The sequence below is a fragment of the Blennius ocellaris genome (assembly GCF_963422515.1).
Source record: "Blennius ocellaris genome assembly, chromosome: 10".
NCBI classification, from domain to species: Eukaryota; Metazoa; Chordata; class Actinopteri; order Blenniiformes; family Blenniidae; genus Blennius; species Blennius ocellaris.
In genome coordinates this window covers 24,361,673-24,385,717 of record NC_137659.1, presented here as the reverse complement: position 1 = coordinate 24,385,717, position 24,045 = coordinate 24,361,673, and the positions used below count along the sequence as shown (strand labels likewise).

At 43.0% G+C, this 24,045-nt stretch overlaps 2 protein-coding genes across 2 annotated transcripts in view; one reads left to right on the top strand and one right to left on the bottom strand.

Annotated features, from left to right (window-relative positions):
• piezo2b (piezo-type mechanosensitive ion channel component 2b) overlaps positions 1-15,358 on the top strand; it is a 141,405-nt gene extending 126,047 nt beyond the window's left edge. The window contains exons 42-53 of the mRNA XM_080503219.1: positions 2,981-3,113; positions 4,772-4,919; positions 5,001-5,212; positions 5,949-6,107; positions 6,674-6,821; positions 7,186-7,374; positions 7,572-7,664; positions 8,689-8,858; positions 9,093-9,212; positions 10,220-10,299; positions 11,859-12,066; positions 13,787-15,358. Coding sequence (XP_080359345.1) covers positions 2,981-3,113; positions 4,772-4,919; positions 5,001-5,212; positions 5,949-6,107; positions 6,674-6,821; positions 7,186-7,374; positions 7,572-7,664; positions 8,689-8,858; positions 9,093-9,212; positions 10,220-10,299; positions 11,859-12,066; positions 13,787-14,039 — 1,913 coding nt within the window. The 3' untranslated portion in view covers positions 14,040-15,358. The remainder of the gene's footprint in view (positions 1-2,980; positions 3,114-4,771; positions 4,920-5,000; positions 5,213-5,948; positions 6,108-6,673; positions 6,822-7,185; positions 7,375-7,571; positions 7,665-8,688; positions 8,859-9,092; positions 9,213-10,219; positions 10,300-11,858; positions 12,067-13,786) is intronic.
• Positions 15,359-17,790: 2,432 nt separating this feature from the next.
• On the bottom strand, positions 17,791-22,631 carry napgb (N-ethylmaleimide-sensitive factor attachment protein, gamma b). Its single transcript, XM_080502857.1, has 12 exons — positions 22,489-22,631; positions 22,282-22,349; positions 22,125-22,209; positions 21,681-21,698; positions 21,568-21,598; positions 21,377-21,486; positions 21,218-21,284; positions 21,059-21,129; positions 20,901-20,979; positions 20,574-20,653; positions 20,360-20,489; positions 17,791-18,715 (listed from the first exon to the last, which is right to left on the bottom strand). The coding sequence occupies exons 1-12, from the start codon at positions 22,542-22,544 to the stop codon at positions 18,584-18,586; spliced, it is 927 nt and encodes a 308-aa protein (XP_080358983.1). The 5' UTR covers positions 22,545-22,631; the 3' UTR covers positions 17,791-18,583.
• Positions 22,632-24,045: the final 1,414 nt, after the last annotated feature.

Below are 24,045 nucleotides of genomic sequence, written 5' to 3'. Positions count from 1 at the left end.
TAGTTTTAGGTTCCATAAACTCATGTTTCTGCAGTTCTGTCAGGCATGACCATTATTATTAACCTCTTTTTTCCAGATCAACCTTCGTGTAGTGAAACAGACTTGGAAACACGTTAAGAACAAAACGTGCTTGAAAGACTCAATGAAAAGTCTTTATCTTTACTTTAAAGAAACATCTCCTGGATGCACTGGGACACATCTTCAGTGATGTATCCTGTGGTCATTGGATATTTCGGGTCTCGCAACATCAGACATCCTTGCCCAGGTGACCCAGCTGGGGTGATCAAGTCCCACCTTGTGTCCCAGTAGCAATCCCCGGATCTGTCTATTACAGCCACAGCCACCGCGTGGCTTTCTCTGCAGCTTCACTAGTGGATTGAATGGCCCTCTTCCCTGTAGCGAGTGTCCTGCAAAGCCTCTACAGCCAACTTCTATGTTCACAGAATGTCCTCCAGCCCCTGCCCCTGCACTCCTCCACCAGTTCCTTGTACTTGGCATGTTTCCTTTCGTTGGCTTCTTCAATCCACTCTTCCCAGGACACTGCAAATTCCAGTATGATCATGTGTTTTGAAGCTTCAGAGATGATGATCATATCTGGCCGGAGAGAACCTCAGCTGTTTTCCCAGGTCAACGTGCAGCTGCCATTCAGGGGCTGTGAAGGAGGCCTGTTGTTGACTGTGGACATGCCCGAGGTCTCTCTCCAGCTTTGATGAAAGAGATTGCCTTCTTTGGGACACGTTGGTGTTTGCTGGAGCTGATGACTGAGGCTATACTCTCAGCTACTGCTTTGAGTACCTGGTTGTGCCGCCAGTGATTTCCTCAGCAGCTAGTCCATGCACCTAGTCCATGCTCCCTGCTGCCGGAGTCCCACTGCCATGCCCACTCGCTCTTCCTCCAAGCCTGCTTGGACCTCTTCCTGGAGTAGACGGTGTCTCTCTTTGCCCTGGGCCTGTCTAACCTGGCTTTTGGGGAAGTGGCCCAGCCTTCCTGTAGCCACGACCCCCACCAGTGACTTTTGCCTTGGGCGTGACTCAGCAACCTCCACTGTCTTTGTTGCCGTCCACTTCCTTCCTGTCCTCACTTCAATCCCAGCTGATGACGCCTTGCAATCCCTGGAGTCTCTGTACTGGAGGGCTTTTCTTGTGCGTGCCACTTTGAATTCTTCACTGAGCCCACTGAAGGGTAGCTGCAGGGTGTTGCTCGTCCCGTACAGGGCAGCGCTGTTGATGCTGCAAGGAAGGCCCAGCCATTTCCGAAGGAAGCTGCTGATTTTCCTTTGACAGGATTCCACAGTTGTTACTTGAACTGCATACACCAATAGGCCACAAGATTCTGGGCAACATGGAGTGCTGGTAGATCCAGGCTTTAATTCTGCCAGGCAAGCCAGACCTCCTTGGTGAGCCACCCTTCGAGCTCTTCAGTAGACTTCTGGATGGCAGCAGATTCCTTCAGGCTGGAATCAAAGAGCTTCCCCAAGCTCTTGACTGGTTGCTCCATGATGGATGGGATTGCTGTTCCTGAGATTGAGGACTGGAATTTATCAACCACCTTCCCCCTCTTCAGTACCATGGACCTTGATTGGAGGGCTTGAAACTCATCCTGGCCCATGTGATGAGTCTCTCCAATCCCTGCAAGATCCACCTGCTCCCTGGGACTGACGTTGTGATGGTAAGGTCATCCATGTAGGTCCCGGAAGACCTATAGGGGGCTGTCGAATGCCTGATCTGGATAGCATCCCTCTGCATTCCACCTCAGCAGCCTTCACCACCATGTTCATCGCTAGTGCGAAAAGGATAACGAAGATTGTACAACCTGTTATTTATTCCTTTCTCAAGGCGATGCCAGTCTGATGTTACTGACCCAGAAGTGACTCTGAGCCTGAAATGACCATAATAATCCAGGACCAAGTCCTGGATCTTGCAGGGAACATGGTGGTTGTGTAGTGCAAGCTAAACTAGTTTGTGTGGGATGGACCCGTAGGCATTGGTCAGGTCCAGCCACAACACGACAAGGTCACCTCTGTTCTCATGAGCTGTGTGACTACACCAGTGTGCTCTATACATCCGGAAGCTCCAGGAATCCCACCCTTCTGCATTGATGTGTCAATGTAGTTCTTCCCGAGGAGGAACTTGGATCAGTCTTTGGGAGACAATTCTGAAGAACACCTTCCCTTCCACACTCAGTAGAGAGATTGTCCGAATCTCGTTGATGTTTTTCGAGTCCTCTACCTTGGGAATCCAAACGCCCTCTCCATACCTCCACTGGTCGACCACTCTTCCCCTTCGCCAGATCACCTTGAAGGTCTTCCACAGGTGCCGGAGAAGCTCTGGGCAGCGCTTGTAGACAAGGTAAGGTACACCGCTAGAGCCCGGGGAAGATGCTCAGCGGGCTGCTCTATTTTATATTATGTCAAACTTTTTCTCCTCTCTGCTCTGCTGCACTCAGCTCTAAAACTGTCTTGTATTTGGTGCTTTACAGTTATAGTTGAATTGAATTGAAACAGTGCATCAGTCATGATCATCTCAAAATGGGTAGGTTATTTTCGAAGATATCTGATTGGTCAGGAGGCGGAACTTTGACCTCGTGACGACGACATAACCTGTTTCGGAGCAGGTTAGTCATTCATAGTCAGTTACCGGGGTGATTTATCCTGCTGAGAAGTGAACCAGCGCCATTCTCAAAGTTAATTCTTGAAGTTCTCTGAATAAGAAAAAATCCAGTTGTCGATAGGCGCCAGGACATTTAGAGTCTCCAGACTGTGGGAGCAAACTGGAATATCACAGAAAAGCCCCACACATACGCGAGATGCAAATGGCACTGAAGCACCATCAAGATGATGATGAAGTGTTTGTACTTGTATCACACAAATCTCCATCCTCTCTAGACTTCTGGTGTGGATGTTTTCTGTGGGTTTTTTTTATACTGTCAGGCTGCTTCATCACGGTTCATTAACAAGCTAAAATCTAAATTGCTTCCACAGGAAGCACCACTTCCCACAACAGCAGCCGCAAGTACGGCAGTGAGGCCGGTGTCCACCAGAAGACCCGCAAACAGATGATCATGGAGAAACTGAGGGAGCAGCTCATCAAAGCAAAGGCTTTCATCATCAAGCGGTGAGAAAACTATCAGCAGATGCTGAACATTTTGTGTCTGGTGGAGTCCACTCACTATGTTTCCGGGAGACTTGAAAATGTCTGACTGAGAGAAGGTGTAACGGTCTGGGGGAACATGAGGACACGAGCAGCTCAGACCTGTTTTCAACCCAGTTGAAATCGCACTGGATTGTTTGGTTTCCTGACTATTAAATGGTATTTTTTATAGTTAGTTGTGGATTCAAGTCGCATACAAAAGGTTTTAATGCTTAAAAAGGAAATTTGACTCAAGATAATATCACTTTTCCACAATGATACTTCAGCTGTTTCATTATCTGTCTTCATCTGGTCACTTCATTGATCTGATTTACTGCTTTAAGTGCCAGTAGTCCCCTTAGTGACCTGCTGGCAGTCTCTTGTACAAATATGAGACAAAAATATAATACGTATTCAACGACTTGTACAGACATTGTGTATGGCAGGTAGACAGTGTAAAATAAAGGCACCTTGTGCAGCGTTTGGATCCACCGTCTGCCTTATTGTAGTCATGTGAGATTAAAAAAACATAAGTAAATGTTGTAAGTAATTGCAATAAATTTTTATCAAATGTACTGCCTCTACGGTGATGTGATGTTTTGTGTGTTTTAAGTGTTTAATTGTGAAAATCGTGTTAATCGTGTCGATGATCACATCAATATGGCCCACAGACAGTGGAGTGTACACCAATTTTTAAAAAATGAACAGAAGCTGCACCACCAAATTACGAAACACGTGTGTCCACATTGTAATAGGGCATGAATTTCACTGTGGGATTTTGTTTTGTTTTTAACCAGCTTCAGTAGTGGGTCGACAGATGATGTGAGATAGCAAGGACAAGTGAATCACAACAAAAACACACAAACATTGAGGGTTTTCTCTCTGTTCATAAAGTATTTTCTGGTTGTGATTCTGAGAGATTTTCCTCCTCCGAGGACATTGCTCAGCCGCGGAGCGCAGCAGGTCGGAGTTACATGATGCATCTGAACAAGCTTCATGCCGATATTACATGGGTGATGTACCCATGTAATATCGGCATGAAGCTTGTTTACCGTAAAAAAATCCATAAATTAGCCTCATTGCTTAAGCCAGTAGGATCAAAGCATGTGAAAAAAGTAGTGGCTTGTAGTCTGGAAATCACGGAAAGTTCCGGTAAGCGCCATATGCTAGAAACGTCTTGGTACACTGAGGGATCAAATTTAAAAGTGACGGTACTGCATAGTGGCGCGTACCGGCCTACTTAAAGTACTGGTCTCATTTAATCAGCTTGTCCTGTTTACATGAAGACTGAATAAAGTGATCATAATGTCCTCCCATTCAGTCAGTGTATCGATCCCAGAGTGCTTTGCGGCATGGTCACATCCTCATCAAGCTTTATCAGGAAGTGTTGAAGATGATTTGTTGGCTGTTCGTGCTTCTGTAGAACATACATTTCTACTTGTTCAGAGTCTGATTAGGAAAAGACAATTCTTTGTTTGAGAGCAGCATTTCTCGTTACTTTTCTCCATCAGTGTGTGTGAAGCAATAAGTGGAGCTGTTGAAATTACACATTTCAGTCTGATAGAGCCGATTTAATGAGATGCAATTGTTTAACTTGTCCATGTCATGGTGGGTGTAGTTAATAACTTGTGTCCTTAATGCAGGTTTTTGGAGATCTACCTTCCCATGAAGCAGTTTTTCTATAACCTGATTCATCCAGACTACAGTGCCGTCACTGATGTCTACGTGCTGATGTTCCTCGCTGACACGGTCAACTTTATCATCATCGTGTTTGGATTCTCAGCATTTGGTGTACGTTTCAACCGAAGTCACAGCTTTCCCCCGAACGATTTTTGTTCATTGAATAACTAATGGGCCCTTTTTCCTCCACAGAAACACTCTTCGGCAGACATCACCTCGTCTCTGTCGGAGGATCAGGTCCCGGGACCGTTCCTCGTCATGGTCCTGATCCAGTTTGGCACCATGGTGGTGGACCGCGCCCTCTACCTCCGAAAGTCTGTCATGGGGAAGGTCATCTTCCAGGTCATCCTAGTCTTTGGAATCCACTTCTGGATGTTTTTCATCCTGCCAAGCATCACGGAAAAGTAGGAACCAAGACCAAGTAGAGTTCTGTCTCTATTGTTTCTCTATTTTGATTTACAAATACTGCATTTTCTGGACTAGAAGTTGGGCCTGTTAAAAATGCATCACCTTCTTAATTTTCTTCATCATGGTACCATTTTATTTTCTCCATCACAAGTTTCTCTCACACTCTGAACCCTTTCTTGTTTCTTACTGTTTTCTAGTTTTACTTTAGGCTCAGCTGTTGACATTTTATTTTTTGGAGACATTCCATTGCTCTGTCAGTTTAATTGAATAGTTATGGAGGTTTTTCTGTGGTGCTGTAGCAGTTTTCTGTGGTCATACAGTGACATCTAGTGGTCAAAGGTGGTATATACAGCTATATTTTGAGAAATAAGTTACATTTTTTACTATATGTCATATGAGCAACTCTACTATTAAAATGACTGCGAGTCATAGTCTGGAAAATATTGTATTTTATTTCTGCATTTTGAGAATTTCTGATATTTGGTAGCATGAAGGTATTCACACAAATCCTGTGTATGAGATACAGTCCTCAACCTCGACCGTGTGTTATTGTTCTCTTTAATTCACTTTTTTTTCTTGTTACTGATCCTTAAAAAAAAACATCAAGATTTTGTTTAGAACAAATCTCTGAATGTACCTTTGTATTTCCGTCATATCCACTTTAGCAAGTTGCTCCTCACTGTGTCTGTGGAGTGTCATTTTGAGAATCTCTGTGCCTTTCTTCCCTCACAGGCGTTTCAGTAAGAACACGGTGGCTCAGATGTGGTATTTTGTTAAGTGCATCTACTTCGGCTTGTCAGCCTATCAGATCCGCTGCGGCTATCCCACCCGCGTTCTGGGGAACTTCCTCACAAAGAGCTACAATTATGTCAACCTCTTCCTGTTCCAGGGGTGAGTTTCATTTCTTCCAGCTGGACAAACAGGTCTGAGGCGTCGCTCCGAGCGGGATTCTTCCCTGCTGCATGTGCTTCACTTTCAGGGCTTAGGATTAATGCCATTACGTTCCAGGAGGCTCTTTTACAGTCGGTTTGTTAAAGTAGGCTTGTATAATGTTTTCTCCTTTTTATTGAAAAAAAACAACGTTTTTTTCACGTCTTATTTATTACATTTATTACATAAATAAGACGGAGTTTAATTATTACATAATTTTTAATATATACTGTTTGTTCTCAACAGGGCAGACATTAAAAAGAGAATATTACTCCCGCATTTTTAGTTCAGTCGAAGTCTGGATTTTTGTAAATGTAGCATTTCCAACACAATGCAACTTGTATTATAGTGAAGAAACAAAAGGTTGAAAGAATTTCCCTCTGGTATTACTAAAGGATTTATATTCTATTCTAACTTTATTTGAACATTTTATAATGTCATTGAAACAACCAGAATGATGCATGAGTGTTTTAGAAGGAAGTGCTGAGTGTGGATGGAGATGAACGGAAGTGTTGTGTTCATTCCAGCTTCCGCCTGGTTCCCTTCCTGACGGAGCTGCGAGCTGTGATGGACTGGGTGTGGACGGACACGTCACTGTCCCTGTCCAGTTGGATCTGTGTGGAGGACATCTACGCTCACATCTTCATACTCAAGTGTTGGAGGGAGTCCGAGAAGGTTTTTCTAACCCCCTGTTTCACTTGCACCTGCTTCAGACTGAAATTCACCCAGATTAGTTTTTTTTTTGATCTGTTTGCGCTGCTTTTCTTCCATATTAAATGTTCTATAATAATAATCCCATCCCAGTCTCTCCCTGTCTTATACTACACACACACACACACACACACACACACACACCTCTATTGCCTCATCTCGTTTTATCAATACAATGAAAGTGAGTGTCTTCGACTGATGCAAAAGTCCCTTCAAATATGTATTTATTTTTGATGACACAACATCTGCTCAGCCGTAGCAGATGTTGTGGTAATTTTCCTGTGTGGCAGCGAGCAGGACGTTTACTGTCGCTGTGGTGTCCCTGCAGAGGTACCCGCAGCCGCGAGGCCAGAAGAAGAAGAAGGTGGTGAAGTACGGCATGGGAGGGATGATCGTCGTGCTGCTGATCTGCATCGTCTGGTTCCCGCTCCTCTTCATGTCGCTGATCAAGTCTGTAGCTGGAGTGGTCAACGCACCGCTGGACGTCTCCTTTCAAATCACACTGGCCGGCTTCCAGGTGCCCACACTGCTTCTCTAGTGGAATCCTTTATGGCTGCGTTCACTTGCTGGGCAGGAGCAGATTTTCGTTCCAGCAGGAAGAAGAACTTTGATCAGGAGAAGAGGGACAAGCTCCAACGCGGTTGTGTAGAAACAAAATGTATGTAGACCTGATTGTTTGTATAAAAAAAAAAAAAAAAACTCCTGTCTCCACAGCCCATCTTCACCATGAGCGCTCAGCAGAAACAGCTGCAGAATGTGACAGCGGCAGACTTCGAAAAGTTCAAGCTGGCTTACTTTCAGTTTGATGTAAGTACGACTCAACCACGGGGAGGATTGAACTACCATCAACTCACTCTTCATTATGGTAGAAACCAGTGGACATGAATCGTTGGATGGTGGTTTAGTGTCGTTTGTCTGAATTTTCACACAGAAGCTGTGAGCGCATCGTTTATTCTGCTTGTTGGTCATTTTAAAGTTGCTCAGTCAGACTAAATAGGCCTGAAATCGGTTTTATAATTCTGTTGTAATTGTTTTTGTTGATGCCACAAATGAACTGTTTCATATTGAAGTACTTTGAGTCAGATTCAAAGTGTTTCCAGAGGAAGGAGCAAAAAGTCGATGATCGGGTTGTCCTGGAGGTTCAACGAGAACTGAGTTTGATAGATATTCTTAATGTGCATTTAATAATGAAGTTGTTCCTTGATACTGAAAGTTTTTCCATTTCTGAGCTCTTCAGTTTTATTCCTCTTTCTGAAACTGGTGACAGTTTCATCAGCAAAATCCAAAGTCTCAACCATCAGCGTGACACCAACATGATCGTTTCTCAGGAAAAACGTCTCAGAATTAGTCCTGAAAATAAATCTAAACATATGGAATTATTACTACTGTTGTTATTGTTTTTCATAATTCATATTTATTGTTGGGATTCTTTTCTTTTGCTTCTGTTTGATCAAAATCTGGTCTCGTCTTCAGTGTTGTGAGAACATTTTGCAGATGTTTTTTTGTTGTGATCTGTCAAAAAAAAGTCAGAAATATAAAGTCAAGAGGAGTTTTAACCCTTTAAACACCAGTATGATTATTTGAGTTCACTGCTGTTTTGAATAAAAAAAAAACCACCAGAAAAGGATATATTTTCCATATAGCATGTTATTTTCGTTGGGTCTCTGATATGTCAGTGTTTTGGTAACAGTATATTGGCTCTGATGTAAATGTCTAATTTGTCGTTAGCTCAGCCACTACTAAATGCCTTCATGCGTTCTGCGTGTTGTGGTGGAGAAGTTGGTGACATAGTGGATGAATGAAGAGTTTATTGGTGGTGTGCTGCCGGCAGGTGGCCCAGCAGTGGCTAGAGGGCTACATGCCGGAGGACCTGATCATCGCCGAGCTCAAAGGAAACTCCAACTCTCTGTGGACCATCAGCCCCCCGAGCAGGATGAACCTGATTGAGATGCTGAGCTCCGAGGAGGAGTTCCCCATCACGGTGTCCTGGTCCGTGCTAAGGTCTGCACTTTAGGACCATGAACACAGAGCTTCATCTCTCTGCTCTCTGCCACTTCTTGAATGTTCTAGAAATCACAAAAGATCTGGGAGTTTCTCTTCTGGGACGTGCGCATGAGAAAAAAACCCAAACAAAACATAAACACAGAACATCAGTTCTACCGTGCTTTTGTCTTATTTCTGACCAAACAAATGATCTTTGACACATTTTAAATGGTAGAATGTTTCTTCTCTTAGAAACTTTACTCTTGGTGCCAAGGCAGAAACAGCGTCTGGGAAGCGAGTGACGAATCTGAGCAAGACCACCAAGCAGGAGCTCATCAGGCTGCTCAGTGGGAAAGAGGACAACTTACAAGTGTGAGTCTACAAACTGCAGACGCGACTCTCGTGGCTGAATTCATGGATTTTCTAACACAGTTTGGCTTCATGTGGCGGCTGCGTCCTGGAATGAAGGTGGAGGACAGCTCAGCACTCAGAGACTCTCCACATTCACCATTAGCACATTAAGTAGCCTCAACTGCATGTTTTTGGACTGTCGGGGGAACCAGAGAAAACCTGTCGACAGGGAGAAGGTGCAAAATATACCGCAGCTTTCCATCAGCACATCCACATCCATTATTGCAAACCTGCAGCCTCCTGGCCTCATGTCGGCATACAGAAGCACCTCACTGAGGAACAAGTGGTTCAAAACACGTCCTCAGAGGAACCACAATGAACATTCTTTTTCCTGGACTGCATGATGTCTTGTCTGGACGTCTAGAAACATTAATGACACAACAGAAAAAAAGCGTTCCTCCACTGGGAATTGAACCAAACCTTCTGTGTGACTCGATCATGACAAATTACAATACAACTTTTGCAGAAGTTCACATTGACTAATTCTTTTACACATTGACAACTCTGACTTTGGACAGACGGATTGAAATACAGACAGACAACTCTCTATACAGACCGACAACTCTCCATAAGCATTGACAAACAGTTTTGCTATAATAAAACCCCCATATGCATGCAAGCCGGCAACTTTATCGAAGTGAAAAAGTGATGATTCACCCTCGTGTGCAAATCATACATTCAAACTAGACTAATGTCTCACGTGATCATAACAACACTGTAAACAAGCAAAAAGAGCATCTATAGGAAAAAACAGCATTTTCATAATATTTTAGAAACCCCCAAACAATTCCACAGACATGAGCCTGTCTCATGTCTGTCCAGGTGTACCTATCCTCACACATTGTATCACGGGGAACCGCTGATTTGGACAAAGCTCTCGATTACTAGATCATTTATTAGAGCTGCTGTCGCTGTGAAACATCTCAATAGATGAAGTGATCAAAGTTGATGGCTTTTCCTTCCTGCAGGACACTGACTGAGATCTTCCCTCGATACATTCGAGCTCCCAGTGACTCCGACGCGAAGCCTGTCGAGCAGCTTTACAAAGGTGAGCGAACCTTTTCTTCATCCCAGTGGGGTGGGACTGGTGCTGCTCGTGTCTGGATGACGCCAAAGAAAACCAGCTAAACTACAGACGACACTGCTTCTTCAGACTAAACTGAACTGAGACGTATTTTTCTCGGGCGGTGACTGGATTTACACTGGTTATCTTTACTTCTGGACTCCATGTGGACCAGCTCTGTGGCGTTTAGACTGATTTGATATAAATTGAAATAGTTTTAGACTGGGTTTTAGTGGTTTCAGCTGGTTTTAGATTGGCTTCAGGTTTTGTGGAGTTTAGACTGAATTTATGTGAATGAAACTCGTTTTCAACTGGTTTTCTGGGGTGGGGACTGGCTTCAGCGTGGTTTTATTTACTTCTAGATTTGTTTCCGACACGTTTTGTGGAGTTCAGAATTATTTTATTTTATTTAAATTTGAATTGGTTTTGGAATTTGGTTTTGACTGGTTTTCTGTCAGTTCAACTCGGTTTGAACTGTCTTCTGTAGTTTAGACCAGGTTTATAGTTAAACTCAACTGCATAGCTCAATTTACTGACACTTCTTCTGAACACACATATATCATGTTTATAATCACATTCATAAGAAAGAACACAGTATTCAACTTTGACTATCAAAATAAACTAGACTTTCCTACTCATGTTGTTTTTTTATCCCCCGCTGTGGCCGATAGGCCCCGAAGGGGGATCTTGAAACAGTCTCCGTACGTCCGTACGTCCGTCCGTTGGAACGTTTCTACCTATATCTCGGCAACCCCTGGGCCCACAGTGACCAAACTTCACATGTGGATACATCTCAGAGGGGGAAGGGATACTATGGTGACCTTGACCTAATTTGCATATTAAGTAGGTCACAGGGTCACGAAGTGCTTAAAAACACATTTTGGGCTCTGGAGGCCTAGGTTTTTGAGCTAGGGCTCTGAAATTTTATACACACATGATACACACTCCAGGGATAACCTCCAGTACACCAAGTGACCTGACCTTGAACTTGAAGATTGGTAGGGTCTGAAGTTTGCTCGTCATGGTTGCACAATACATGTATTTCCATATAAACATTTCTCCTCATTTCTCAGCAGTTCCTGGGCCCACAGTCACCAAACTTCACACATGGACACTCCACCTGGGGAGAAGGGTCACCATGGTGACCATGACCTCATTTGCATATCAGGTCACAGGGTCACTAAGTGCATAAAAACACCTTTTGGGCTCTGGAGACGTATTTTGACATAGCTTATGAAGAAGACCTTTCAGATTCTACATAATTATCTACTAGGACCCATGGAACACCCTCTAGTGTACCAAGTGTGCTGCCTTAGAGCTGGCTTTGTGAGAAAATAGAAAGCCCTCCGGCGGGGGATTAGCCCAGCAACGGCCTTCTTGTTATACTTCATCTCTTCAGTGTTGTGAAACTGATATTTTCATTAGATATTTCTATATTGTTAATAAATTATGTCATTAACTTGCAATGTTTGGATGTGAGAGATGGATTCTTTTAATTATTTATCACATATAATAATGCTCATATTACTTAATTTTGTTTGCAGATGAGAAGATGTTTGACCTGAATGTGACTCTGAAAAGAAACCAGAAAGCAAATTCCTCCAATCAGATCCAGGAATGGTGGATTGTGACGCAGACGGAGCCGGGCCTCATCAATATCAGTCAAAAATACAAGAACGAAGCCGGACTGGAGCTGTACGTGTTCAGCGACCAAGTCAGTCCACCCAGCCTGGGCTTCCTCGCTGGATACGGGTACGTACGACACGCACTGTTTCAGGCCCAGAAATATGACGAAAATCCATTTTAGCAAATGCCGATGCTTTAAAAATTGGTCTGTAAAAAGGTCTGTGACCAAAAGAGGCGGTTTTGTTACTTTTTACCAAAACTAGTGTTTGTGGAGCTGCAAAACACTTTTGAATCTTTAACGTGAGGCAAACACGTGAATTTCATTGATAGTTTTGATATTAGTTATGTTGCATTTATGAAGTTTCAGTTACTGGTCAAGGTAGGAAACATTTCACTACATTTCTATTTTTGTACCTGATTCACTCTTTTTTTTTCACCATTTGTTTTTGACAATGTTTATCATTTTAGCTGTTTTTACCATTTGGACTCTTTAAACACTTTACATGTTTTTTTCCCACCTTTAGTGTTTTCTCCCCCCATTTCTTGTGATTTTAGCTCTTTTCCCCCATTTTACCTTTCCCTGCCATTTAAAGCCAAGATATAAACGTCCTCGAAAATGACTCATGTGCAAATAAAATCAAAATAAGATACAAATTTTGTTTAGGTACAATTTTGTGAAACCTTCAGAGAGCAATTCAGCCATGTTGTGGTTCCGGCGCCGCAGGGTGACGACTCCTGATCCAGACGTTATTTAACCGTCACAGGAAAATCCACTCTGCATGACCCAACACCACATTCAATGATGAATACTTACATGTGAGAATAAGTCAGTGAGAGATTCAACAAAGAAACTTCTGTTTGAATTGAAAACCAACATGAGTTTAGAGTTAATGGTGAGAATCTCCCACTCACTGAGAGAACTGGCAGCCTGTTTTATTTTAATTTCAATGTATAGTTTATTGAAGGTTTTTAGTTTTAACGGAAAAGAAAGAAGTGTTTGAGTGTTAATGTAGTATCAGGCCAGTTGAGGCAGAATTAAAGGAGAAGCACATGATTTTCCTGGGATTCTTTTTTTTCTTGTGATATAAAAGAAAACAAAACTGCAATATGAAGTCCCTTTAAACCAGTGCTTCTCAAATGGTGGGGTGAGCCCCCCTGGGGGGGCGTGGTGGGGTGTCAGGGGGGGGTGAGGCAGGCGCGACTTTCAGTATTAGTGTCTTTATTCATGCTTGAACGATAAAAAAAGGGCCTCCAGCTCATTTTATTAATTTATTTAGATAATCAGGCGATTGTATGCAGAATGCTGGTGCCAGCAACTCATACAGTGGTTTATACAGATAAATAAATAAATATTATCAGGTTCTCAATGGTAGTACAATTCAGGGGGGGGGGCCTGAAAATTTTTTTGTCCTCTAAGGGGGGCCTGACAGAAAATAATTGAGAACCACTGCTTTAACCTCTGATGTGGCCATAAAACAGGCTTGTTAATGAGGGTTGAAGTTTGCTAGTCTCAAAGATCATTTGGTTTTGAAAGAGAGATGATATTTAATTTCAAATCAATTTAAAGAATGAGTCTCTCCTTCATAGAAAGTTGGTGCAACCTTGTAGAATTTTTTTTTACTTGAAATCGGATGCTCACTAAAACAGCCCAAATGTTTTGACATGAATTAAAACAAGTGTTTGATCGAGTATATTTCCGTTGTCATGATGGTAGAAATATAGCAGCCTTTCTTTCCTGCATGTTTCTGCATTCTTTTTTGTTCTTTTTGTTCCCTTTATTTTTTGTTTGTTTTTCACTTTCTCTTCACCTCACCTGAATCCATTTCCGTCTGTCTCGTCTGCTCAGGATCATGGGCATGTACGCCTCCGTGGTCCTGGTCATCGGAAAGTTTGTGCGCGAGTTCTTCAGCGGTATTTCCCACACCATCATGTTCGAGGAGCTGCCCAACGTGGACCGGATCCTCAAACTCTGTACCGACATCTTCCTGGTCCGAGAGACGGGGGAGCTGGACCTGGAGGAGGACATGTATGCCAAACTCATCTTCCTGTACCGCTCGCCAGAGACCATGATCAAGTGGACGCGGGAGAAAACCCAGTGAAGACGAGTCGGAGCCTTCAGGCCGCTCTGCTGCTTCAAGCCTCGGAGCTGAGGAGGAGCAGCACTCCCCCTCCTCAGCTGAGCTCGGATCCCAGTGACACCATTTGTTTTGGGTTTTTTTTAACTTTTGGCTGATGTCTAACAACAACAACAGTGACAAAACTAGAACATGAGCACAATTTACAAGTGCTGTATTTATCAGTCGGGTGAAACGAGCGGCTCCCGAGATCTTCTCGGACGATTTTCTTAACGTATATAAAAAAAAATGACTCGTGCTCGATGTAGAAGGGGATTTTTAAAGGGACTCGTTGCTCTCCACAGCTGCCTCGGACATTTTCACCATGGCCTGGTCAGGGAGGAAACACTCAAACTGGCTACAGCATTACTCTTTAAGGGCTTCCCACTTGTGATTAAAGTGCACAATAATGACCACACGGGCACAATCTCATATTTTCTCCAACTGGATTGTGGGACTGTGCAATACCAAGCTCCTTCTTCCATGTTTGTGAAGAACAGGTGGGGCGAATAAATGGACCTGAAGACACAAACAGATGAGACTTTTTTTTTTTATGTTAGGAGCCACGCTGGAGCCTGAGAGTATAGAACATTATCAGACATTCTAACTTGTCTTATTTTGTTTTTACACCAAGAACTGAAACTCCTATGAACTACATATCTTTCTCAGGAAGAGCTGTTTTCACATATTCATTGTACGCGTTAGGTGTTGGTTGGAACATGTAGATTTTGACGGATCCGTGATGAGACTGTCGAAAAGACGAGAACTATTTAAATGGCATGATCTATAATGTGGATGTTGTTGAGACGGACGGAGTTTGTTCACTGCACAGTTCAACCGTGTTTTGCAGTAGGAAATCTTCCACCGTGGACTTTTTTTCCTCACAGAGAATGAGACTATTGCCAATCTTCCTCGCTTTGCATCGCCTACAGGTTGGCTCGGGTCGCGAGCAGCAGAGGGCCGTTTCTCAATCAGGGTAAAAGCGCATCAGGCGGGAGACTCCTTGCTGTTTCTAACCGTAGTACTTGGGAATACTGTGGCGCCTCCTGCTGTGCGTCCAGGAAGGAAGGAGCAGACAAAACGATTCCTCACACTAAGGGCTGAGACACGGAGCCCTTTGGTCCAAACTATGCATTAGAGGACATTGTAGCATGAGTGAAAAACTTCATTATTGCCATGACTTCACTTTCAGTACATGTACATAGAGGTTACTTTAAGGCGACGAGTCACTGTGGAATGAAATGTGAAACTGTAGTGGTGTGATAGAGGTCCAGAGATCTGCAAATAAAAGTGTCTGGAAAGGTGTGCAGTGTCTGTGCAGTGTCTGTGCAGTGTCTGTGCAGTGGCTTGCATGTGGAAGAGGAGTGAGTAGGAATGGGAATCAGTTCCCAGTGTTTCACTTCCTTGGAATCTTTTGCCAAATTTGCCAACGATTCCTTTATCAGGTATGCCAGCTCTGCAACGTGCGTGAGATGTCTTCTTTTTTTTTTCACGTGGCGTCTTTTTTTGTTTGTTTTTTAATTATCAGATTATTTACATTGTCTTTTTTTAATTATTATTAATTTTTTATTATTTTTTTATACAGTACAGTCATTCCTATGTGCTTTTACAGAGAAAATAGAAAAGCTACTACGAGACCTCATCCTCCACCAATCCAACCGTGAATAGGAAGGGAGAACCCAGCGCCACGCCTGAGCGAGCATGCCCCCCGTACTCCAGAACCCCCCCCACCCCGGAACACATGTGGAACCACAGCGGGAGGTTGCTGGGGGGATTTTTTTTTTTGTAGGTATTTTTGGATGTTTTCCTGCCGTCCTAAACTCGTCTTTGCACGGCCTCTGCCTGGACTCGTGGTAGTGGAGCAAAGAAGAGGGACGTTTTTTAATTCATTAATTCTACATGTGTGGCCTGATGAGCTCGCTAATGATGCGATGCAGAGTTTGAACACTGGTGCGCCAGACTTCCCTGTCTCTCACTACGTATTTATACCATTGAGTTAAGTAAAGTGACATGAACACACCTTGGTGATAGGAGGGATTTTTGATGTGTGTCACATCTGTCCAAAATGTTCCCTCACTTTGACACGGATGCTCTTTTTTTATTGAGACTGAGAGTACAACAAACTTAAAAACATTAAAGTATAGTGCTCATCTCGCAGGGGTCAACATTCAACAGTTTCAGCATCTGGGAGAGTGTTTCATTCATTAAAAACAAATGTGCAGGGAAGTTTGAGTGAAAAATAGCAACGAACGTTGGGATCTGATGACCTGGAGGACAAAAGACTGATTAAAAGAAGCCGATAGTAAAAGAGAGAACTAGAGTGGGTCTGTTTCTTTAGCCTTTGTATATATATAACAATATATAGAGCCCATTTCTCCACCATCAGGAAGATTTGTTTCTGGATCTGCATACTTTCCTGTCCAGGATATAATCCTGATTTCTTTAGTCTCTTCTGTCTCTGCACACAACCAACTATTCAATCTGATCAGGCATCATTTCCACTTTATAGAACATCAAAAGCTTCTCAATTCTGCTTCCACAATATGATCTGCATCAACTCCTTTTGCATATGATGCATTAGTTTTCAAATGTGTTCAAAATCTATCAAGTTTTTTTAATCACCTTGTTAACAAAAAGACACCAGTAATGAAAATGTATCACATCCCATTAATGAACATTTTTCACTGTTCTAAATATTTCAGCTGCTCGTCTCCTGCAGTCTATTTCCACCTGAATTGACCAGAAAGCCTCCAGAAAAACTAAGAATGTGAATCAACAATGCCTCCAATGAGACCAAATGCTAGGAGGAAAACTGAATAACAAGTTGTTTTTATAATTAAACTGAGCAAATCTGAAAGTCTAATTATATTTGAGTAAAAATACACCCAAAAAAACCTGAAATTTCTTAAAAAAGGAGAATTTAAAACCACACACAGAATGTGAGTAAATTCCTGTTTGGTGGATTATTCCCTGGTTGTAATAAAGCTTCACAGCAATAAATGTTAAACCCTTTGACAACTTGAATAAGTGCCATTCGTACAAGAGGGGCATGCATTTGTAGGATGTCCAATCATTTCATGGGGAAGTAGTGAGGCTCTCTTGTGGTGTGAAGCTTATTTCGTCAAACAATGTTACAACTAAGAAATGATCCAACAAACATTCACTTACTGTTTAAAAAATTTACACTTTTTTTACTTTGCTATGAAGTTTTCTTCCCATAAATTTGCAAAACTTGAATGTTTAATGTGCAATACAAAAAAAAATAGAAATGATCTTAAAGCTGCATGTGTAGTTTTAAAAATGCGTCTTTTAATTTATATTTGCTCTAAGTTTGTGATACATAGGTTTCTTAAATTACATATTGGGGAAATGGTCATGTCTGTCTAAACATCTTGGTGATTTGTAGGGAATAATGTCGTCACTGTAAAACGATTCTCATATTTGTTGTCATATGGAGCATTTACTCTGAGTTGATCAAAGACATGCTACTTGAGAGGAAAGACCAACATTCAGAAAAAGTATTCGTTTGCGTCCAGCGTTCATCCTTCTAATGCACAGATGCACCTCAGCCTTTGACATTTGAGACATACACGGGGAGAAAACATTCCTCGTCGGAGAGAAGTCCGGCTCAGGAGGCTCCACGCCGTCGTTACATGTCTGTCAGAAGCCGCAGCCAGACGGACTAATGCGGAAAATCTGATAAGCGCTTAAAGAAAACAAACCCAGTGCCACACAATGGAAGTATTTATTGATAGATGTGCAAAGTTTGGAGATATGCTTTCGAGGAATATACAAGTAGGCAACAGCACAAAAAAATAAAATAAAATATATATATATATAAACAGTCCCTTTATTAGCATTTTATAAAGATCAATGTAACAAGCAGGAGGATGCGCTTGTTGTGGGGTCTTTACCCAGAATGCAACACAGAAGGAAGGAAATGACGGAGCAGACACTGATGCATGGTCCCTTTTATTCCCTCACATCAGTGTTCAACTGGAAACTCAAGACACAAGCAGGACGTTTCTAAGTTGAAGGGAAACAAAAGTGTACATGTACAAAAGCGAGCGGAGCAGTCGTTTCATTTAATTTCCTTGTGAGGCGTCGGAAACAGCAGCCATGTTTAAGTTTGAAAGCAGATCAATTCCTCTGAGATCTGATTGAATATTTGCACACATGCGTGAATGATCTGATTGCTTATTACTCCGTTCGGACATTTCCCAGCAGGCCGCAGTCACAAATACTGAATAAATTACCTCTGTACAAATAAACACCTATACATCGACATGTACATTTGAATATTTCTATAGTAATCTTACACTTTACCCACAAACAATAAGAGCTATATTTACAGCAGCTTCACAGAGACACGGAGAAATGATGAGACGTACACAGACAGGCTGAGGATCCACCTCAAAATAATACCAGGGGGGTTCCGGAGACCCTCCTGGTATCCCCTCTGACCAGAACGGGTATTTCTCTGGGAGCTGACGGGTGTCATGACGGGCGGCAGCAGACTCTCCTGGACGTTAACACAGACCGCCCTCGTAGTCGTCGTCCTCCTCAGCGGGAGCCGTGGCGCCCCCTGCTGGAGCCGCAGGAGCCTTCTTCTTCTTCCCTCCCCCTCCAGGGACACGCAAGGAGATGGCCAGCTTGGCATACTGCCAAGGAGAGAAGAGGATGAACTTTTCACTGAGAGTGTTTTTACACTCAGGTTAGTTGCTTCTACAGGAACTTGTCCAAGAAGAAGTTTCAGAAAATCGGAGAAATACCCTGGATAAGGTTTATATTGTTATACTGGCCGAGTTGGCTGAGATAATCCGTTTCTGCTGCAGATTTACCTTTTTGCTTCAATTTTTAATGACAAACTCTGAAGGAACTTTTCCACTAGTGCTACTCAGCCCGACTCCACTCGCCTGGACGCAGTTTCCATTCTAATATAACATCACTGCAGCATGGCTGAAATCATCACAGCTTCGCCTCGTCATGCACAAGTAATCAACACGATATGATGCAGAGCAACATGTATTGGATATCAGCTCAAATAAGAAATACAATTTTATGAATACATTTATTAATATTAATACAAAATGTGGATTGTTACTGTCATGCTTCACTGTCCAGTGTTTCGGTTTCACTGGTGCCCCTGTTAACTGGTGACTCTGCCACCAGCCGTGAGACGCAGCAGGGGTTCAAATAAGACAAACAAACAGTACGATGCTTAAAACTTTAATGGAAATGCTGTTAAACGTGTTCACCGAGACATCTTAGAATTTTGGTCAGGTTTTTAACATCTGCCGTGACAAGGGGGTGGACACTTGAGGAAGCCGGTCACTAGTTAACAGGGAAACTAGTTCATCTGAAACACCGGGTGGCTCGGAGACCTCCCGCTACCCATAGCGGGTCGCTCCATCAAGCTCCTGAATCCTCCAGTCGCCAGCAGACAAGGAAACGTCTGCAGCTCACCGCTGCTCCATGGGATAGATTTCTGTGCGTCTATATCCGTTTGAGAGAGTTTTTGCTGTAATCGTGTTTCAAAAATGGTGGCTGAACGAGCCTCCTGACTCAATCAGAGGCTGCCGTCTGCTAAAGTCAAGTCGAGATGGGCTGAACAGGAACTAGTGGAAAAGCCTCTAAAGTCTTGTGTGACCTGAGGCCGTCACTGCAGAGCAACAACAACTTGAATGTTTACGGTCACACGACGCCAGCACGGCTGGCCGACTTGGTCGATGACTGTGACCTGACTGACAAATTCAATTGTTTTAAGTTCACCTGTAAACCTCACACACCTTTCTGTGTGGCGTTTTCGGGCAGACTGTAACTCAGTAGCTGCTAAGACGCGCTCACAGTAATGCTCATGTCACAACACTTCAATCTAGTCGATAGAACATTTTAAACTCTACGTACCAACACTAAATTGAAATGTGAAACACAGTGATGCGTCTACATTTTTCAGAGTCGTCTGATGTTGGCCAATATGTGCATTTACATATTATATGAGCCGACTGAGGTCTTTGAAGTAAGTATTTGTATTTTACTTGGATTGTTCCAGTGACATCTCCTCGTGAGGACTCATTATGAATATTTAGAACGGGATCCAAGTTGTCTGGTAACATGTTTATACTTATCCTGCTTCAGGCCACAGCTGGGATGTATATGTGCTTCTCCTCAGAGCAGGACAAAAATCCCTTATATCCCAGTCAATCACTGGCCACAGCCAGCATTAATAAAAGAAAGGAAACTCACAGGGAAATAAAAATACTCGTAAAAGTTGGAGTCAGTCAAAGCTGAATGTGTAAACTCACGTCGTTGTCCATGTACTTCAGGAGAGGAGAGTTGCACACGCGGTAGACCTGGTCCTCGTCCTGCTCGTCGTAGCCCTGCAGGAGAGTCTCCATGGCAACGCAGTCCTCACTCCCGCTGTAGCCCGGCAGACTGTTGGAGATCAAGCAGCGCAGCTCAGTCTGATGAATCTGGAGAGCGTTTCATGTGATTTTATCTGTACTTTAATTCTCCTACCTGTAACTTTCTCGGACACATTTATCGGCTGCTACATAGTCGCCTCTGTGGAGATGAATCAGCACTTGGGCAGTCGTTTTCTACAGTAGAGAGTGAAACACTTGAGTTTAGTCTTCTGGCTGATTTGGATCCAGACTGTTAAACATCAAGTCCAACAACTGCTTATTGCAGGAGAAACTCTGTGGATGTAGTGTCAGTAAGTTGCCGTCATTCCTGATGTGATGTACTTAAAGCTTTCGGAGGAAGACAGGAAGAAGGCAGGATCCTGTTTGTTTTTATCTGCGAGTATAAAGTCATTCAAGTTATTAAAAGAAAAACGTGACAAACCTTGAAGCACATAGGAAAATTTTCAATCTCTTTGTACATGTTTTTCTCTTTCTGCAGGGCCACTGCAGCCTCATCCAGCCTGGTGACAAAGAAACGCCGTCACAAATGGCTTGAATGCACTGTCCTTTAACAGAACAACACTAATGACTTTCACTGACCTTTTTAACCTGACCAGAAGCCTCGAGGCTTTGCCCAGCAGCTCCACCGCCTGGCGCAGACGATCTTCATTCTGCACATCCAAACCATAACCAATCACATTATATTTAATCTGCCAAATAATTCTAATCCAGTTATCCAGCGCAGGTTGGCCTCTTTACCTCAAATACACCTGCAGCCTTCTGGTACAAGTCCACAGCTTTCTCCAGGTTAATTGGTTCTATAAGCCTGAAGAAAACCCAGAGCGTGAACAAAGTCCGCGTAAAACATCTCCTAATAAATGATCTCTGGTCACACACATAAGAAAGAGTTCTTTTTACTTTCCAGCCCGATCCAAAGCCATGGCAGCAGTGTCAGGAGTCCCGTTCTCCATGTACATCATGCAGGCTTTCTCGATGTACTGGATGGCTTCCGGCATCTTCTTTTGTTCCTGTGGCGGTAAAATCCAGCAGTGATGTCTGTACTGTGGATAATAAACTCATGACTTGACTCTGTGCACTGTGGTACTCACCTTCATCATCATGCCAGCTTGTTCGATCGCCCTGACAAAGAAGACACAATTTAAAATACACTCACTGACCTGGGCTGTGATTCACTGCTACTAGGACATTAAAACATACTTACTTTGCAGCATGGAAAAGCCTGAGGAGTAGGTTAAGGAAGCTGCCGTTCACCTGGGATATGTTTAGAGCTGAACTGCCTCTTTCTTCTTCCCTTCCTCATTTTATAATCAACTGTCCCAGGCTGTACATCCAGCCTTCACATGAACAATAATACTAGAAATCTACTAAATAATGCCGACATGAAAACAAATCCTCTTGCTGCATTTTATGTTGCCTACAGATCTGAAACCGCTGATGAACAAGATTCAGGTGAAAACGAACTGAAGGTTTGAGAGTCCCTACTAGAGTCAGGTCGTTCTCACCAACAACCTCTTGCAAAGCCTCAGAAAGCTTGAACTGACGTTTTAATAACTGCAGTGAGTGGTGGTGTGCTACAACACAGTGAACATTTGACTCCATCCATGGCTCTAGTAAAAATGTTATAAACACAGAGGTGTTTGGATACGTCTTGTTCTCCGTGTGGTACTCGGCCTCCTTCAGGTAAGCATCTTTCGCTTGTTCGTACTGTTTGGCATTTTTAAAACAAACCGCTGAAAGACAATACAGATCAGATTAGATGAGATTGCAGTGATTCTTCTGCGGTATTGGGACCGTGGATTCACCTGCTTTGGCGTATTCTGACGCAGCACTGTCGAAATCAGGTTTCCACTTGGTCAGACTGGTTTTTAAGCTGCAGACACGAGACAGTGGGAGATGGAGACACAGTTTCAGCGCTGATGTGTTTCTCTGCCAGCTTCTGTCGCATCACCTTCCCTCTGGCCTCTCGGCTAAGCTAACAACACCGACACGGCGGCTTCACCAACACTCACCATTTCTCCGCCTTTGCGATGTGCTCGTGAGCCTCGTTGATCTTCTGCGCGGCCATGCTGTGCCTCAATCCGGGCGACAATGACGAGTTATTTGTGATTAAGAGGTTTTTGATGAGCAGCTGTGGACGTCTCTTCGTCCCTGTTCGGATTAGCAGGAAGAGACTCCGCCCACTCCTTACGTCATCAGATGTCGCAGGCTACGGCGGACGCTGAGGACCAACTGAGTGAAAAGCGAAGCTGAATCTCGCTTGCAGCAAGGAGCATACGTTGAATAAAGCATTGTTATGAATGATTTTATTTTGTCGGGAAATGAAGATGATTTTTGTTAAAAAAAAAAAAAGTCCAAGCCAAATGTCATTTATTGTAAGCTTATTGGCTAAAACTTTGAAGCTTGTAAAGATTGAGTCGGATTGTTAATTGTGAATGTGTGTATGATGAAAGGGTAAATGTGATGAGTTCTGTATAGCACTTTGGGCCGCTCAAACGTCTATGAAGCACTTTATAAACAAAATCCCATGTGTCAACCTTTGAAACTATATTTAAACTGGAAAAGGCATTGCAGTTTGCTTGAAGCATTCACTATTGCATTTTCAAGTGTAAATGCATTAATACTGGCTATTATTATTATTATTATTATTATTATTATTATTATTATTATTATTTTAACAGGTCTGTATGTTTTTCAACTGCTTTCAACTCCTCCAATCTTCAACCGATTTTGACAATTCACACTTCAAACTGTGTAGCTCTTTGAAGTCAATGTAGCTGTGTATTAGCTCGTTGAAATATTTTCAACTTTTTGAAATATTTAAACTTTTGTGTAACTTTTTTCCCCATGTTAACAGATGGGGAAACATTTCTTCAGCATATAACTCCTTCAAACCTTAACCAATTCAAACCATTCAATGTTTAAAACCATTCAACATTTTTGAAAACTTCTTTAAAATGTTTGAAATCTTTTAAACTTTGTAAAAAAAAAAAACTATTTTAACGCACTCGTCTTCCTCAATCTTCAACCGATTTTGACCATTCACATATCACACTGTGCAGATTATTTAGGACATTGGTTCTGTTAAGGTATCCTGGTGACTGAGCTCCTCACCCTATCTCTAAGGGTGACTGAGCTCCTCACCCTATCTCTAAGGGTACGCCCAGCCACCCTACGGAGGAAGCTCATTTCAGCTGCTTGTATACGGGATCTCGTTCTTTCGGTCATGACCCATAGTTCATGACCATAGGTGAGGGTAGGAACGAAGATCGACCGGTAAACCAAGAGAGTCGCTTTTTGGCTCAGCTCCTTCTTCACCACGACGGACCGATACAACGACCGCATAACTGCAGACGCTGCACCGATCCGCCTGTCGATCTCACGCTCCATCTTTCCCCCACTCGTGAACAAGACCCCAAGATACTTGAACTCCTCCACCTGTGACAAGGGCACTCCACCGACCTGGAGGGGGCAAGCCACCTTTATCGGGTCGAGAACCATGGCCTCGGATTTAGAGGTGCTGATCTTCATCCCAGTTGCTTCACACTCAGCTGCGAACCACATCAGTG